Source organism: Strigops habroptila, chromosome 2 (assembly GCF_004027225.2).
Source record: "Strigops habroptila isolate Jane chromosome 2, bStrHab1.2.pri, whole genome shotgun sequence".
NCBI classification, from domain to species: Eukaryota; Metazoa; Chordata; class Aves; order Psittaciformes; family Psittacidae; genus Strigops; species Strigops habroptila.
Window position 1 is genome coordinate 112536971 of NC_044278.2, and position 17800 is coordinate 112554770.

General features: G+C 41.1%; 1 protein-coding gene across 5 annotated transcripts in view; it reads right to left on the bottom strand.

Annotated features, from left to right (window-relative positions):
* CEP295 (centrosomal protein 295) overlaps positions 1–12515 on the bottom strand; it is a 41593-nt gene extending 29078 nt beyond the window's left edge. For 2 of the 5 annotated variants that reach the window (XM_030472167.1, XM_030472158.1), the window contains exons 1-8: positions 12399–12515; positions 10156–10289; positions 8203–8403; positions 6873–6997; positions 5899–5992; positions 2463–2576; positions 969–1109; positions 434–617 (exon numbers count right to left, since the gene is read on the bottom strand). In XM_030472167.1, coding sequence (XP_030328027.1) covers positions 434–617; positions 969–1109; positions 2463–2576; positions 5899–5992; positions 6873–6997; positions 8203–8403; positions 10156–10263 — 967 coding nt within the window. In that variant the 5' untranslated portion in view covers positions 10264–10289; positions 12399–12515. Of the gene's footprint in view, positions 1–433; positions 618–968; positions 1144–2462; positions 2577–5898; positions 5993–6872; positions 6998–8202; positions 8404–10155; positions 10290–12398 lie in introns of those variants that run through there. The other 3 variants (XM_030472164.1, XM_030472184.1, XM_030472177.1) reach the window with 3 other exon arrangements.
* Positions 12516–17800: the final 5285 nt, after the last annotated feature.

Sequence of the window (17800 nt, forward strand, 5' to 3'; positions counted from 1 at the left end):
ACGGGAAGATCATCTTGAGATTATATGCTTATTATAAATATTTAGGGGAGGAACCAAAAGCAGGGAAAGGATCAAGTTAGCCTGAGGAGGAACAAGTGTGACGAAAAATATAAGAATAAGGGAATAAAAGGGCCTGGTCAGTACATGTGTCCCTGCACTGTGCCTGACAGTCTGCCCCATCTTCTCACTAAATTCCATTTCTAGCTGTTTGCCAGGGTGAGGAGTCCTCTATTTTCTATGCATATGGATATACAAGGGCCTGTGTGGCCAGCTGGGTGTATGTGTACTGAAAGCCTGTTTGTGTGTGTGCCTACTGTGAATACACACGCAGCCTTGCTCCCAGCTGGGAACCGGCCAGCCTGGGAACTGGCAGCCGCAGCAGCCTCTCCTCTACTGGGCTACTGGATTCAGCAGCCTCTAACAAATTACTCACTCCTGTCTTCACTGTACATATCTTCGAATGCAAACTCCAACTCTCTCTGCCATTCTTCTTTTATTTCCATACGTTTGTATGGAGGCACAAAAAGCTGAGGTGGCATCTGCGCGACAATCTGTCTTCTGCGCATCCGATCCATGTTCTGCAGTTGCTCAAGTTCTTTCAGTAGCCTTTCCCTGTCCTTCAAGTATAAAGATAGCAAACATTCAGTGTTCAGACAGCCATATGTCAGGACTGATAAAACAGATGATCTTCAGGTCCTTTACAACCCCAACTATTCTATGATTACTACCAACTGGCTAATAGCTGGTTAAACATTAAGATAACAAAAATTAAAGCATGTTCTTTCATTCTGCCTCTTTCCAGACAGCCAAACTAAGCAGTTTGATGGGGTTTTTAACACATTCTGAAAACTCCACGTAGCCCATCAATTTTTCTCATGTAATGGTAACTCCTCTACTCATCACCTACATACAGTATACTTCACACTGGTCATTCTGACATCAAAAACAGGCACAACTACTTCACCTACCTGAGCCAAATGGACCTTCTTCAAGGCATGACTCCCTCGGAGATGTGCCTTTTCAAGCTGCTCTCTTCTCTCCCTTTCTGTCTCCCTATGCAGTTCCTCCAAACGTTTTCCTTCTTCTTCAGCAGCTGACCGAGCATCTGGCTGGCAGTCAATCAATAGTTTAGTGCATGAAGGTCTTTGTAGTAGTTTTAAAGCATATGTAACAATAAATAAATGAGTAATTCTGCAACAAAAGCACTTTAAAAAACACACAGAATGTCACAGAAACACTTTGGAAGGTTTGTAGTTCTTGGTTGCAAGCAGGACCAAACTAGCTTTTTCACCTTTGGACACCTATTTACACAAGTGTAGCTGTCAAAGTGCTCTAGTTTCAAGCTGTACTAGGGACAATCATTTGTATGATCTGTTATAGCAGAGTGGTTATTTTTCCTACATTACAAGGTAAAATGAATAAGATGGTTGATATGGTTGATATTACAGATTGGCTACTTCTATCCTCATGGATTTGTTTTAAACAAGGTGGGGAGGGAGCAGGAACCCAGAAGCATTTGAATTCTCTTCTGGGAAACCAGAAACATCTGAAAATTTTTAAATAAGAAAAACCTCACTAACACATGACAATTAAATTTACTTACTAAAAAAAAAAAGTCATTGCACATAAACAAGGCTACAAAAATTAACATTTTAGATTTTTCCATGACAAAGCTGAGCAAACTACAGTGTCTCTTCTTACTCTTTGCAGCTAGTCCTTCAAATGCTAGGTAAACCTAAAACTGCATGAATGCACTGAAGAAAATAATCACAAAACTAAATTTATTGAGAGTGCTGATCCAGAACAGGAACTCAGATTGTGGTCTCACAGCACCAATAAGCCAAACTGTTGCTTGGTTCACTTTTAAATACCATTGTCTTAATTCAAAAATCGCCTCTAAAAGCAAAGCCGTTGCTCCATCTCTTGCTTTTCCAGGTCCTCCCCTTCTTCTGATCTGATTTTGGCCTTTCTTTGAGTCTACTGTAAACTTCAGTAAACTTTCCCACTTGGCATCGTTCTTTTTCCCAAATTAGACTTCTGCCAGTTTGGCAAGCCAAAACCATTAACTGCATGAACAGATGAACACAAATACAGCATAAAACTGGGAGTACATAGCTAAAAAGGGGGAAAGAGAAAAAGCAAGGCTACTGTAGCTATTAATTTAGCCACAAAGCAGAAGATTTAGATGTCCTAATGTTATGCCAGTCTGGTGAACTCTCCTCCTTACAGAGGTCCGTTCATGTGGGACTGTCAGGTGTGATCCCACAAGTGACAGCACACAAAAGGTCTTACAAAGTCTCCCCATCTCAGATGCTGATTAGTAAGTTGTGACAAGGTTGCTTTATACAAGCTCATATTTTTCAACCTGTTCTAGAAGACTGAGCTGCTGGTATCCAGACACTGTGTGCAATATAAAGGTTGATTTATGGAAGCATGTATCACAAGCACTTGGAGTTAATCACCTGCTCTCCATCCACTTCTCTGTCCACATAAGGTTCAGAAATATGGTAACGTGTAACAGAAAAGTTGTCAGCACTATAGAGCTTCACTGCAGGAGCCTTTTTCACTTCAAACTTCTAGGAAGAAAAGTACAAGTACAGCTGTATCAGAGAACAGTATCACTAGCAAAGCAACTAAACACAACATAAAGGATCTGTACCCTTAAATCAGTATTAAAAGAAAGCCACCCCCCCAAAATTCTTTCCTGAATTCTCTCCTGAAAATATTTGTGTTTAAAACTTTACATACATTTAATAACTAACAAAAGAGGACAGCACAAGGCGGATCCAGAGGGCTTAACAACTGAGCATTTAACTGCCTAATGCAAGCTGCTCCACAAAAATTGACATTTGAGAGCTCTATCTTCATGTTTCAAACACATTACCTTCCTTTAAAAGCACTTGTGTTTGATGCACTAATACAAAGCCCACTTACAAGAGCTGTCACTCACCCCAAAGCAGGGCAACCACAGATCCACAATATCATTACACCTAACAGCAAAACAACACTTCTCAAATACTGACTCCCTTTATAAAACTCAGAACCATTCTGTCCAATTTATTAGTTGACCAAAGAAGCATTCCCATAACTTCACCGGAAAGTGTCTCTTCATATAATACAAAGTTTTATTGTATTGGTTTTGTTTGGTTTTTAAAGCTCTGGGTCCACTACCACATTGCAACTCTTGTCCTAAAGAGTTTGAATACTGAGCAACCAGACGCTCCCTCTTGTTTGGCTCAGCCTGAAGCTCTCTGGTGAGGTAGCTGGGTTAGGAAGCAGTGTTCTGTAGGAGCTGCCTTTGTGCTTCTAACATCATTTATTTTCTCTCAACTTCCTCTTCCCTGGACTTTCTCCTAAAAAAGCATTCTTACATTAACTAAACCAGCAAGCTCCACAACCTGAAGGGCTTAAAACCAACGTGACTGTAAACAAATGCACGCATACAAAGAGCGGCATTAAGTCTCAGGAATATCTTAAACTTCTTTCTATGTAAGATGAGACATTCCAAATGTCAGTATTGATTATCTCTGGTTATTTTAGAAAGACTGTAGAGAGTCAAGTCTTTAAATTAAAAATTCTATGACATGCCACTAGTTTTAGCCTTACCAACAGAACATCAGTAGCTTATTTTATGGTTCTTAAGTAAATGCATGTAATTCTAGTGGGAAGGGGAAAAAAAGCTATGCACAAATAAAAGCACGCCATCAAGATTTTAACATCCATTTGTACAAAATGCTGTTTAAGAATTGCTAACTTTCTTAATCAATATATCATAGTCATTGTAACAGATCAACATTAACATAAATGCTTGTAGATACTGATTACAGCTCTGAAAACAGCCAAGTCCCATGCCTAAACCTCATTAGCCAGATCACTGACTGCTTGACCTACACTGTGTTACTTTCAGAAGGTGTAATTAAACCTCAGCCTTCCGAACTATTAAAAAAAAAAGTCACACTAACAGATCAGTAATTAATAATTACATGTAATCAATCACGTCTCCAGAATTCTATTCAAGAGCTGAGAAGATGCAAGAATTACATTGGAGGCTGAAAAAATACTTGTAACCTCAAGTTAATAACCTTGTATTACACCTCATGGCAGAACTACTGCAGTTAAGAAGTCATCCACCCTTCTAGCAAGAGGTTTGTAAGTCTCCCCTCCTCCAAAAGAAGTAAATCATTCTGTGCTGAAATCTGGCAAAACTGGAGCAGCAATGTATCATGAAATGAAAAAACATGAATACTTACGAAGAGTACAGTAACATTTTGGGGTTGCATTTCCAATACATAAAAATGTTATAGATCATCAAAACAGGAAGTTCATAAAAAGTCTGTGACACTTGTCAAGAAATTGGTGTTTACAGTTTAACTTCAATTAAGTAACTTAACAGTTGGTCTAACTAAATGAGGCCTCAATTCCTAAAAGCCATTCTTCTGAGAATGAAACTTATGACAAGATATCTAGAGGAAAAGACTTCTTTTGTAAGGTAACAATAATAGCGGTATCTTCAGCAAATGTTTCTTATGTTGTAAGTAACAACACTGCCTGAGCTCTATTTTATGGAATTTTATTCAATTGTTATTGCAACAGAGCATCAGATTATGATTATAACTATGTTTAATAACCTCTTTATGCAAATCGATTCAAGAAAATAAGCATGCTTATGTAGATGACCTTGTAATTTGCTGTAATTCACAGGATTTAAAGTTAAGCAATTCAAATTCAGTGCCTTTTGAGTCATGCATTTGCAAGACAAAGCCCCAGATTCCGACTCCCTCCCCCCGAAATTGACAGTTAACATCTTTTGTTTTCTCTCTCTATATAGAGCTGGGAATAAGCCACAGCTCTAATCATCTCTGATCTTTCAATTACTTCGCATTTACCCCATGCAGTACATGACACCCAGTTACTCTTCCAAGAAAATAACTTTATTCTTCACCCTGTGCCCTCCCAGCAACATATGCCTATGACAAAAGGATTAAAATCCTTACAGATATGAAAACTAGGAAAAAGGCTCAAAGCCAGCTAGTCTTTTACATGGATCAAACTGACATGCTGTGCTATATTTAAACAATGCGATCTCTTTCCTCAACAAAAATCCAACCTGTCTGCAGAACTGTTGATTCAATTTGCCATTATCAGAGCATGAGTTCATTCAAAGAAAGCAAGCCCAGGTACTGCAGAAAAATCCAGCTGTTTGCAAACTCTGCTAAAACCAGCTAAAATCATGTTTGCTGAGAAGGCGAGGAAAGGACATTTGTTCATGGGTGGAGATGTACATTAAACCGGAGACTTTCAGGAAAGGAAGATAGGATTCTGCAACACTTAAACCAGGTACTGACCCAGACCTGTCATCCAACACAATCACAAATGCACCAGAAGCCGGAGAAACCTGAACAAAGCCTTCTTGCTCGCCCTGCTCAAAAAAAAAAGACTGAGGAGGAAATTCTGCATTTGTAAGATTGAAAGAGAGATGCATGACTGAAGTTGTTAGATGAAAAGTATTATATAGTACTGTGACTTTTTAGCTGTTACATCATCGAGAATGCTGAGGTGGGTATGTCCATGCTGAGAAAGATCATTGTAGAGTTTAGCACTACTGTGGCTATTAAATAAAAATGAAATCATGATAAAGTTTAAACGATGTATTAACAAAAATAGGATCTCGGATGACAAGAAATAAAATCCACACATAACAAGAGACCAGAGGTAAACTAATACCAAAGCTTAATAGTAAGAAGTTTGCTAATACCTAAGTTAGTAATTTTCTTGGGTTTTGCTGAACCACTCATGCATATATACGCAAATAGCAATTCTGGATATCAAAGCAATAAATAATCATTACATTCTATGGTATCCTGAAATTGTGATCACTATGGAATCATGGACACATACCTCAAGAGGATGTGGTGGAGGAGGTGGCAGGCTTGCAATTTTGGCTGCTCTTTGTCTTTCTACTTCGAGAGCATGTTTACGTGCATTTGTTCGTCTTGCAGGGGAAAAAAAATAAGAACACACACATCCCCACCCAAAGAGAGAGAAAAGAGAGAAGGAAAATTATTCAAGCAACAATGACAGCAAAGGACTGTGCAAAATAAAAGGCAAACCTAAAACTAAATAGACTGAGCTGTACTTGAATTAAATGCTTGGGAGATAGGAATGGGCAAGCACACTGGAAAGTCAACAGAACTTGTGCTGAAAGGCAGCACTGGAAAATTAATCTATTGTAGCAATGCAAAAATGCTAATACACACAAGCTTCTAAAGAACAAAGATAAATCCCTGCCTTTCACTGTGGTTTTCAGGAAGCACTGCGGCACTTCGACATATATTAATTATTCAAGTGTGGACAAAATAAAGTATTTAGTCCATAGGTCTCAGCTCTTACTCAAGCAGAACTGTCCCCAAGACTACACAGTTCATTTTCCATGCCAGCACAAGTTTGGTCCAATCTGCTCAAACCCAAGCAAACTAAAAAACCCCAACCTTCCCAAAACTAACCATGCTAAGAAGGAAGACCATGACAAATGCAGTGAGTCCCTTTTTCAGGCAGGTAACTCTGCATCAGGCACTGGCCTGAGAACATTGCATTTTGTATGCCACTGAATAGCTGTCAGCCAACAATCTCGACTGAAAACAGCAACAGAGAGATGAAAGGAGCTCTCTCTGCTCCTTGAGAAGCTGTAAGGCCAGCTTGTTCTTAAAACTAGTTCTTATCAAAATCCACAAGCTTTGGCCACCAGCATTAATTCTCTAACCCATAAAATCTCAAGATTAAAAAAGCTCAAAGCAAGAAGCATTTCTGCCTTTCACCTTGGGACATTGTAAAATGCTCTCTGTGCTTAATCAAACCAGGGAGTTACTGCGTACCGGGCTTGCTCGCGAAGTAAGTTTTCTTTTTGGTACTTCTGCTCTTTCAAGGCTTTCCTATGCCTCTTCTCTGCTCGTTGTTTCCTTTCCTCTGCTTGTTTTGCCAGAGCTTCTAAGTCAGGTTCCTTAACAATAAAATATCACAAACACTTCATACAGGGTTTTACTCCTCATACTATCAGTGTGATATTTCAAAGTTGGTTCTGCTGTAAGAATCACAAGTTCAAAATCACTTTTTACAGTATTAGAGCAAAAATACTCTAAATAATTTTTCCTTCTCTCCCATCTTTATTCTCTTCTCTACCACCAACAGCAGCAAATTTGCCACATTCCTCAGCCAATGTAACCAAATATCAACGTGGAAACCTCAGCTTCTCTCTGCATTTCTAATGAAGAGGGTGATATTAGTACACTTACCCATTTTAGCAAATGCTGCACAAGAGAAAGCATGTTACTACCTTTCAGTCATAAACAACAACAATCATGTCTCAACAGAAAAACATTTCTTTATGATTAGTTCTCTGTTCCTATGGCATTGGTACCACAGTTTTGCACAAACTCATCCCTTCTAGCATCGGAAAGAACTTTTCAAAGAAGTTGATTTAGAGACACTGAGATATGGAAAGGTATAATGCTATTTTACTTGGGTTAGAAGCCTGATTAGTTCAACAAGTGAGCTAGCCTGCAAAATCCATGCAAGAAATCTGCAGTACCGATTTCTATAAACTTGGTTCAGTGTCAAATCCGTGGCAAATTTCTACCTACCAACCTCAATGATCTCTCAAAGACAGCCTACACAAGTTACAGGATTTTAAAGGAAGTGTAAATATCTTATAGGTGCAGAATTAAGAAGTGAACCAGTTGACAGTCCAGGCAAAGGCTGGAAGCCCTTACCAAAGGCTTTCCAAGTCACTTGAGCAGGGAAGAAAAAAAGTGTATTTTCCCAACCACAGAAAAGATACTGTTACATGGTAGAGAAAAAAAGTTACTATATGGCTGGCATGCTTGAGACAATGATTCACCATGTGCAATTTAGTCAAGTACACATATACACTATCATATATGTGTACAATCTAACATACATAAAGTAACTTGAAGAGTTTGCCTAGCAAAAGCCTCTGCACATGGGCCTGCCAGAGCATTTAAATCCTGGTCTTGTGCAATGATATCTGCAAAAAAGAACATAAGCATTTCCAAGAAGTTTCCATTCTTAAAAACTGCTGGTTTGGGTATTCGGGCTGCAAGATAAAGAATATAAAAAACCAGCAATCTTGGTATTTCTAGAACATCCAGAATTTCTCTGACAATAATATCAAGCTGTTTCACTTACGTTCTCCTTGGCTTGTCGGTGACCCTCACCAATTGCTCTTAGGCTTGATAAATAAAATTCTTCTAAGGCTTTCATCTTTTCATCCTGTGCTTTCTGCCACTCAGCTCTCAGTGCCTCCTCTAACCGATGCAGTTGTTCTTCTCTCCTCTGCTTTACCTTCTGTCTTATCTGCAAGGCAATATACTTCTGTTGCTCCCTAACCTGCAGAAGCAGAATTTACGTTTTGTCAGCAACTTAAAGTATATTTTACAGCAAATCTTTACACAACATACTCTGCCTTTCAGCTTTCCATCTCATCTACTATTCCATTGACAATTTGTCCAGAAAATACTTTAAAGTTGCTGTTACCTTTTCCCAAACTATATATTAAATAATACATTTAATCTTTGTTAAATGTTTCAGTCAAAGTCCAAAGAGCAACATACAACTGATAAATATAATGCAAAAACTGCTTGAAATATCCTTCTCCTCAAAAATACAACAAAATAATTTAGTAAGACTTCTATCACAATGCAACATATAAAAAAGCTCAAGAGGAGTGAAAGATTAGTACATAGTGAACACCTTTAAGATGTATCTTTTGAGAACATGAAATCTGAACAGCTTGTGTGGGACAAAGCAGAGGAAGGCTAAGAAAAGAGTAAGACAAATGGAGAAATAGCCCTGGGGCATAACAGCAGGACAGCAGAATAGGAATGGAAGAAAAATGAGATGAAGAACAGGCATGTTCTTCAGAACATAAAGGTACTCTGCTCAGTCATCCTAAAAGTAGCTGCACCTAAAGCATTTTGAGCTATGACATTGAAGCAATTCAGTTCATCTAGAGGAAAGCTCTGAAGTTCTGTATTAGCAGTTGTTGTCTTACTGCTTCTATGTGATCACTGTGAAAACTCCTGGAACACTGTAGGAGGTATGAACCCTTACACAAGTGACACACCGGCAGAAGAGAGACAATTGCATGTTCACAGCCAAATAAAAATGGTGGATACCCAGAAGTTGGCAAGGAAGAAGAAATTCTGGAACATCTGTTCCAGCAAATCTAACAAACAGATGTTCCACGAGCAAAATATGAACTTAATAGTAAATAAACATGATAAAAATGAAAATAATTCACAAACTAAATAGAAACCTAATATACAATATTGGGGGTGGGGCTTGTGGAAGAGTGCCTGGAAAGCTGTCCCAGAGGAAAAGTTCCTGGGGATGTTGGCCAGGTGTGTGCCCAGGCAGCCAAGAAGGCCAAGGGCATCCTGGCTTGTATCAGATATAGTGTGGGCAGCAGGACTAGGGCAGTGATTGTCCCCATGTACTTGGCACTGGTGAGGCTGCACCTTGAATCCTGTGTTCACTTCAGGGTCCCTCACTACAAGAGAAATATTGAAGTGCTGGAGTGGGTCCAGAGAAGGGCAACAGAGCTGGTGAAGGGTCTGGAGCATAAGTGTGATGAGGAGCAGCTGAGGAAACGTGGGTTGTTCAGTCTGGAGAAAAGGAGGTTGGAGGGGACCTTATCGCTCTCTACAGCTACCTGAAAGGAGGTTGTAGTGAAGTAGGGATCAGGTTCTTCTCCCAAGTGACAAGTGATAGCACAAAAGGAAATGGCCTCAGACAGTGCCAGGTGGTTTAGACTGGAGATCAGGAAAAGTTTCTTCACTGAAAGGGTTGTCAAGCATTGGAACAGGCTGCCCAGGGAAGCAGTGGTGTTACCATCCCTGGAGGTATTTAAAAGACATGTAGATGAGGCACTTAGGAACATGATTTAGTGGTGGACTTGGTAGTGCTGGGTTAACGGTTGGACTGGATGATCATAAAGGTCTTTTCCAACCTAAATGATTCCACGATTCTTGAATATTACAGCCCTCAGATGTAGTTTACATGAAATAAAATTTTCAATTCATTTTCCTAAATTATTAGTTAAATCATTAAATGAAACAACATGCAAAAACACAGACACACCTGCTGCAGCCTCAGCTTTCTTCTCCTTTCATATTCTTCTTTCAGCAGCATGGTTTCTTCATTAGGACTAAGTCTCAATTGCCCAGCTTTTACAACTTTCCTCTTCATCTTTGGAAAGGCTGAATAATCAACTTCTGAGAGAACAACATGAAAATCAGAAACTGTATTAATTATATTGTTCTTATATTATTGTATTATTTATTGTTATTATATTATTGTATGAATTGCATAAATTATATAGGTAAACCATGTAAAAAAAACCCCAATATTGCAATCATCTTACAAATCCATCACAGTGTCTAAGAGCGTGAGCTACAACTGTTCAAGTCTGCTTCAAGTGTACTCAACAACACTGGCACTGTCTTTGTCACAGGCACAAATGTACTGCCTTTGATTATTATGCGTTATAGCAAACTGCAACAGCTTTACATTCTCAGTCTACACTGTGGACCTGACAGGTAGAACTGCAAAGTGAACAGTGAACACCATTCCACACCTGGGAAGATTAAACAAAACAAGAAAAAACCCCAACAAAAAGCTGCCGCCCAGGAAAGCAGGCTGGGCACGGAGGGGGTTTGTGCTGAAATGTTCTCATAGCACTTATAAGATACTGTGTTTGTTGACATTTTTGACTGCAGTCCAAGGTTTTCTGCCTTGAAGACTGTGGAACTCCACCAATAGTCTGCATGCCAAGCATTTCACTAGAACACTAAAAACCATAACTGAAGTTTTTTTAAGCAGCTGTTTCAAACATTGTTTCCCTGCAAATTTTGCTGTGGAACCAGGATCTACTGGTTCAAGGAGGAAGAAAAAAGGCTTTTTCAGCCTGATAAGCAGCCTAGGCCAAATTGCCTCCCTTCCCTCAAGAATCTATTTCATGTTTAAATATGCATATCCCTGAAAATACTGTCCCAAAACCAAGCAGCAAAACTTTCAAAAGCCACTGTTCAGCTCTGAAAATCAAAAGCTTATGAACAAAAATGAACAATCCACGTAGCACCAACAATTTAACCAACATGTTACACCTGGAAAGATTTCTCTTCAGTATCATAAATTTAAACAAACAAACAAATCCCACAAACATCAAAACAACATCATTCTAAAGAAATGAGGTCAGTTGTAAAAACAAAATAATTATCACAGAATGGTTTGGGTTGAAGGGACCTTAAAGCTTACCCAGTTCCAACCCCCTGCCACGGGCAGGGACACCTTCCTCTAGACCAGGCTGCTCCAAGCCCCTGTGTCCAACCTGGCCTTGAACACTGCCAGGGATGGGGCAGCCACAGCTTCTCTGGGCACCCTGTGCCAGCGCCTCAGCACCCTCGCAGGGAAGAGCTTCTGCCTAAGAGCTCAGCTCAATCTCCCCTCTGGCAGGTTAAAGTCATTCTCCCTTGTCCTGTCCCTACAGGCCCTTGTCCAAAGCCCCTCTCCAGATTTCTTGTGGCCCCTTCAGGCACTGGAGCTGCTCTAACGTCTCCCCTTAAGGAGCCTTCTCTTCTCCAGGCTGAACAAGCCCAGCTCTCTCAGTCTGTCTCCATAAGAGTGCTCCAGCCCTTGGAGCATCTTCTGATTATCCAGAAGATACTTTTAGTAGAGGATTATAAAGCCAGCGAATCCCAAGTTCATTACAGGATAAACAGGGACAGAAGATCATGTTTCCTACTGGCTTTCCCTTATTTAGCTAATTAGGTAGAAAACAAAAGTTTGTCAATACACAAGGAGCAAGTGACTACCTCCCTCCCCCTTCCCATTAAGAAAGGGACAATTTAGAGGATGAACTATACAAAGCCTAGATTTAACATAGGACAAAAGCAAAAGCAGGTAACACAAACGCCACAGTAAAGCAGCCAACACTTGCACAGATACAGCTGCAGTACAAAGCGATCCGTAACGGCACAACAGGTACCCCCAAGCCAGCCTTTCCCGGGAACTAGAGAAGTTCCTGCGAGCACCCTTAACACCTCTCACATCCCTGCCCAGGCCGGCTCCCCAGAGCCGGGAGAGGCAGCCCCCGCCGGGGCTCAGCCCTGAGGCGGACGCCTCAAGGCTAGTGACCGGGACGGAGCCCCCACGGCCAGCAGGAGGCCCGAGCACCAGGAGCCGCGGCCGCCGGACCAGACCGAGCTGAGGAGGGACTACGCGGAGAGAAGAGAAGGGCAGGTACGGCCTCACCCAGCCCCGGTAGCAGGGCAGGGGAAGGGAAGGGAAGGGAGCGACCGCGCCGCGGACCCGCCCGCACCTACCCGCGCTCCTCACGGCCGCCACCAACGGCCGCCCCCCACCGCCGCCGCGTCACCTGCGGCAGCCAATGGCTGCGGGCGCGGCGGGAAACCGAGCGCCGCGGCGGGACCGGCCTCTGCGCATGCGCAGTGCTCCCCGCCCCACACGCTGAGAGCCACCCGTCCACCAAGCTGAGAGCAGCGCGCGTGCGCGCCACGCCGTCCTTCCCAAGGTGGCCGAGCCCCGCCCCTGCCCTCTGGTGACCAATGGGAACTGGGAAAGCTGACACAGGAGACCAATGGGAACTGGGAGAAGCCCCCACGGGCGGAACGCGGCGGGTATAAAAGGGGCGCTTGTGGGCGCTATGGCGTTTGGACGCAGTCGCCTTCCTGTCAGGATTCTCCTCTTGCTCAGCCGCTAAGTGCTGGTTTAAATGGAGTTAATGTTTTGCACGCTTGATAGGGCAATTTACACATGTGCTTAAAGGGGCTTATCTCTATGAGTTTCTCACTAGTGCATCCACAGCCCTTGGGCAGGGTTTCTAAGTGCCGAAGATTCTATGGCAAGGCTCTGAGCTAAACTGGACATAGTGAGGGAGCAGAATAAAGCTCACCACTGCATTACCTCACTGGTTCTACCTCTGTGCAAGTTCCTTATTCAACATGTCTATGTGCTCTATGAGTGGAAGGAGTAAATTTAGATAAATGAGCGTATCTGTGCTTCTGCCTTAACCTTGTAACCAGTGCTGACGTTTCTTTTATAAACCTCTTTTTTAAACTAATGTCTGCTTCTCTGCTTTATCCTCATGTTTTAGTTTTCTTTCTAAATAGGACCATTTATCATGTGTGCCAGACCTGCACCAGCTGGGGTTTGAAAGTGGGGTCATGGTATCCTTGATTTATGAGGAACATAACGCTGAGCAAAAACTTGCTGTGTTCATGTGGGGAGAAACAATTCTGCCCTTCTGGATGAAGCAACAGAGGCTGTGCTAGATGGTTTCTTTGCATTGAGTATGTTCCCATTTGCTGCTGCAAAATGGAAGAAACACTTGTGACTTGGAATGGGTCAGGCACAAAGGAGATGAGCGGTTGTCTCAAGCAGAAACGTGAGTGTGAAGCATAGCTACTTTCTATGGCAGTTTCTTCTAGAAAAGGGAAAAAAGAATCTTGTACTAGGAGCTAACTGCTGTAGAAACCCACTATATTGTGCCCCAAGGGATGGAAACCAGGAGGGCTGAGATCACTTGGTAAAACTCGGTGGTGTGGCGTATGCGGATGCATCAAATGATAATGAAATACACTGAAAAAACACAGAACTGCAAAATGAAAGACATGAGCGCAGGAAGAAGAGGTAACATAGCAGCTGAATGGGCTTTCTTCCCCGCGTTCCGCATTTTCATGCTAAACTGCTGCCTTATTCACAGACTTATCCTGTCTGTCAAGTGCTTGCAACTTGCTGGTACCAAGTTAATACCAGATTGTACATTAAAGACACCCAGATGTTTCACAGTATGCATGCTGCATAAATTAAACTTGAGCACTGCACTTCCAAATGGGTTTTCCAGTCCCTTTATTGGATTTTTTTGTCCTTCAGCATTTTCATTATGGCAGTGCTCTCCACAATAACGTCTCTTCTAAATAGCTTTATCCTGCAGGTCAACAAGTAAAAACAAACCTGAAGACAGTCTATTAAGAGAGTAATTGAGATTATAGATTTTGAGAATCCTCTACTTATAAAATGTGAAAGAGGTCAAATATATGCTCCTCAATTATACTATTGAAAAAAGGGATGTTACGAAACCTACATGTGCAGAGTAAGAATTTTAAGGGTGTTTACTAGTCAATGTATTGCAGAATTACTTCTGCTACCACTTAATTTACATATACTGAAAAAAAAAAAGAGGATTTAGCAGTCATTTTAATACTGGAATGTTTTCTACTCTTTATGACACCTGTTTGAATTACAGTGTCACAGGCCTGAATTAATTCTTTCCCCTTGTGAAGAAGATGGTATTCCTTTTATAAAAGGTGAATAGCGATGCTGCAGTATCGGTGCATCTAGGCAGGCATATATAAAACTCGAGATAATGGCTCCCCTGCGCTTCAGTTCCCGGTAACATTTCTCCTGGGGGACAAGAATGATACATGGAGGACTTATCTACAAATTCCCAAGAGAGCTGTGGGGAAATCTGAATTTCTTTTCAGGAGCAGAACACTTCCCATACATAAAAAATGGCTTGCAGTGTGAATCTGCGTGAAAACCCAGATTTAAAAGAAAACATTTCCATTTCATGTGTTTGAAGTTGCAGAGGGCTTGTATGACTGTGAAGTCTGCTGCTGAGGTGGCCTGCAGTGTGCTGTCAGGAGCAAAAATCACAGTACCAGCCTTCTGCTGTCCCAGGTAATGGCTTTTCAGAGTGGGACTGTCTGTACTTGCCCATCACACAGGATGTTTATTCTATCAGCTGATGAACCACTAGCAGGAACAGGCACACTGCCTCGGTGTGCTCTGTGGGAATGTTTAGTCTGAGTGTAAGATTAGCAAGACTGGAGTCGCCTTTGTGTGCCCTGAGAGAAAAGATTCCCTGTCTCACAGGCAGGTCGAGTAGACCAGCATATGCAACCTATACCTCTTCCTGCCACTTCTTTCTTCATTAGAAATTCATTCATGTCTCACTCTCACAAGGGAAGGACGACCTTGCAGGCTTTTCTGCATCTTCAGCAGGGAGGCACTGGTTTTATAGGTTTCCTGAGATCCAGTAATGGAACAGTACAACCACCTGACAGCTCAGCCTGGTGCAGGACTTGGCACCCTGTGTGAATTAAGTATTCTCCTTGAAAACCTCTGAAGGGAGAGCTTTAAAGAAAGTGTCATGTTCAGATGCTAAAGCCCCCGCCCCAAGTCCTCTAACATCTCATCAGACACTAAAGCAGTTTTCAGTTTCTTGTCTCCTTCTTGCTGATTACTGACGTAACGAAATGAGAACTTCTCTCAGTTTGAACTGGTCTTTCTCTGCATTCTGTATATTCCTCCACGTCACATACCACATTACCACATGGGCTTAAATTTTTCCCTATGGTTCATTTTGGTTTGATCTGTGATTACTTCTCCCATGCTGTTTTATCTCTTTCAGCACCTGATACCGGATGTCTAATTATTATGACCACTGGGAACTAAGAGGATGTGGTTTTACAAAGGTTTGTAATCCTCCAGTTCATAGAGTCTCAAACCTGCAAAGTGCTTTTGTTAAATAGTTTGCATTAATTAATATTTTGTTAAATAGTTTGCATTTTTTTATGCGTGAGCTTTGCAAACATAGATGGAGTTTCCTAACAAGGAAAAAGGGCTAATCTTTATTTTTGAGACTGACTAATCTACTATGGTCAGCCTGTGCGAGCACAGCCTGTAATACTCTCTGCCTGAGACTGATTTGGAGATAAATTTTCTTGACAGATGTGGAAGGGTATATTATTATACTCTGTGTCATGTAATGGAAATCTATGCCTTCCAGGACCAAAGCGACTGTATCCACAGCTGTGCTTGGATAAATTCTCAATGTACAGATTCTATTCAGAAAAAAAGATGTTACAGTTAAACAAGAAAAATGAAATAAAATACAAGGCATGAAAGGTAAGGAGCTAGTAAAAGGATAATTACATGTAATTAAATTAAATACAAAATCACTGTCATGTAAAGACAAAGAAATAGCTGTAAATTCAGATCTGGTTTAAGATATAAATGGTGGTGTCTTACAGAAAAAAAAAATTGCATGCTTTCTTATTACATTGGTCCAGAAATTGTTATTAGGGAGCCAAGAGCAACCTCAAGCAATGCCCATTCTCTGTCAGGAATGCCCCTGGGACTCCACTCAGTGTTCTTAACCCAGCTTAATGGCTTGGATCTCCGGAAAACAACCAGCCTTGAGATTGAGCAGCACCAAGTGCTTAACAGCTTCTTATGCATTCATGAACCATGGTGCTGCATAAGGTCATTTTAAAATGGGCTCTCAAACTCTCAAACAAATGAACTCCCAAAGCTTAAAGCAACAGAACTGACCTGGGTTTGGGTTTTTACAAACAAAAGGAGCCCTGTATAGCTATAGTGCTGCATGTCCTCAGAACCACTCTGCCTAATTACCCAGTGTATGCACGATTCTACAACACAAACTTCGGGTGTGTACATTCATTTAGTAGAATTCTTGTTCAGCTTTGGAGCCATACATAGAATTTTCTCCAATTGTTGTAATATGCACAGTAACTATGTGCACAGATAGGCCAATTATGCTCAGCCCAGTGAATTTACAGCTGACTTTTGCCAGCTTTTCTGAGCTACTGTGCCATATCTCCTTTGGCTAACCTTGCTTCGTTTCTTCTTGTAATACCTACTTTTATTCAATTTCAGAAACGATACTGAACATTACTTGCTTTATTGCAGGTAGTTTCAAGCAGAAAATAGACTTTTCTGGTGGGTTTTCTGGTATTTCCTTTAAATAACAGATTCTACTCCAGCAAGATCTCTCAAATGGCTTAATATTTCACCGTGTAGAAAAAGACCTCCTTATGTGATTAAAAATGCCTTTTTAGTTTAGTCCTACATTAGCAGTAAGCATCGTGTTTTCAGCATGTGGTACAAATGAAACTGGGAGAAAACAACTGTTTTCCTCGATTTTAAAACGGTTACTTTTTCACCAATCTAAATTGACTTGTTTTGTATTGTTTGCCTCCTTTTGATCGCTTATGTTTATTACATTGTATACGGGAGGTGCTGGGGTTTTCACAAGCTTCAATTTCCCTCAGATGTACATCCAAATGCTGTGCTATAAGCAATAAAATTAATGTAAGAACATCCTGAAGAATAGCTTAGGGCTTTAAGTCTACAAAATTGCCACAGAAGAGGTTAAAGGTTCTGGATGAAATCATAAAGAAGTAGTAAATGGTCAGGTCCTGCCAATCGAATGACCGATTCAATCATAGAATCTCAGAATCCCTTTTGATGTCTTAATAGTTATTTATACATAGAATCATAGAATGGTTAGGGTTGGAAGGGACCTTAAAGATTGTCTCATTCCAGCCTTCCACAAGATTAGGGTGCTCAAAGCCCCATTGAACCTGGCCTTGAAATAAAGAAACTAAAAATGTGTGCTAGGTCCTCCCTTACTGCTTCTGCTGTCTCTGATGACTTCTACAGTGGGGGACATGGAGGGTAAGATACAGATGCAGGTCTCTCGGGAAAGCACGTGTCATTATCCTTGGATATCTGTTATAGTATCTGAATATTGTTTATGAAATGCCAGCAAAATGTTCCCAGTGTAAAAAGAGTGGATCCTGGTTTGATCAAGACCTCCACAGTCTAAATCAAACAGACTGTATGATCAGACAGACCTGTGATATACCTGATTACACTTCTACCACAAATTAACTTTGAT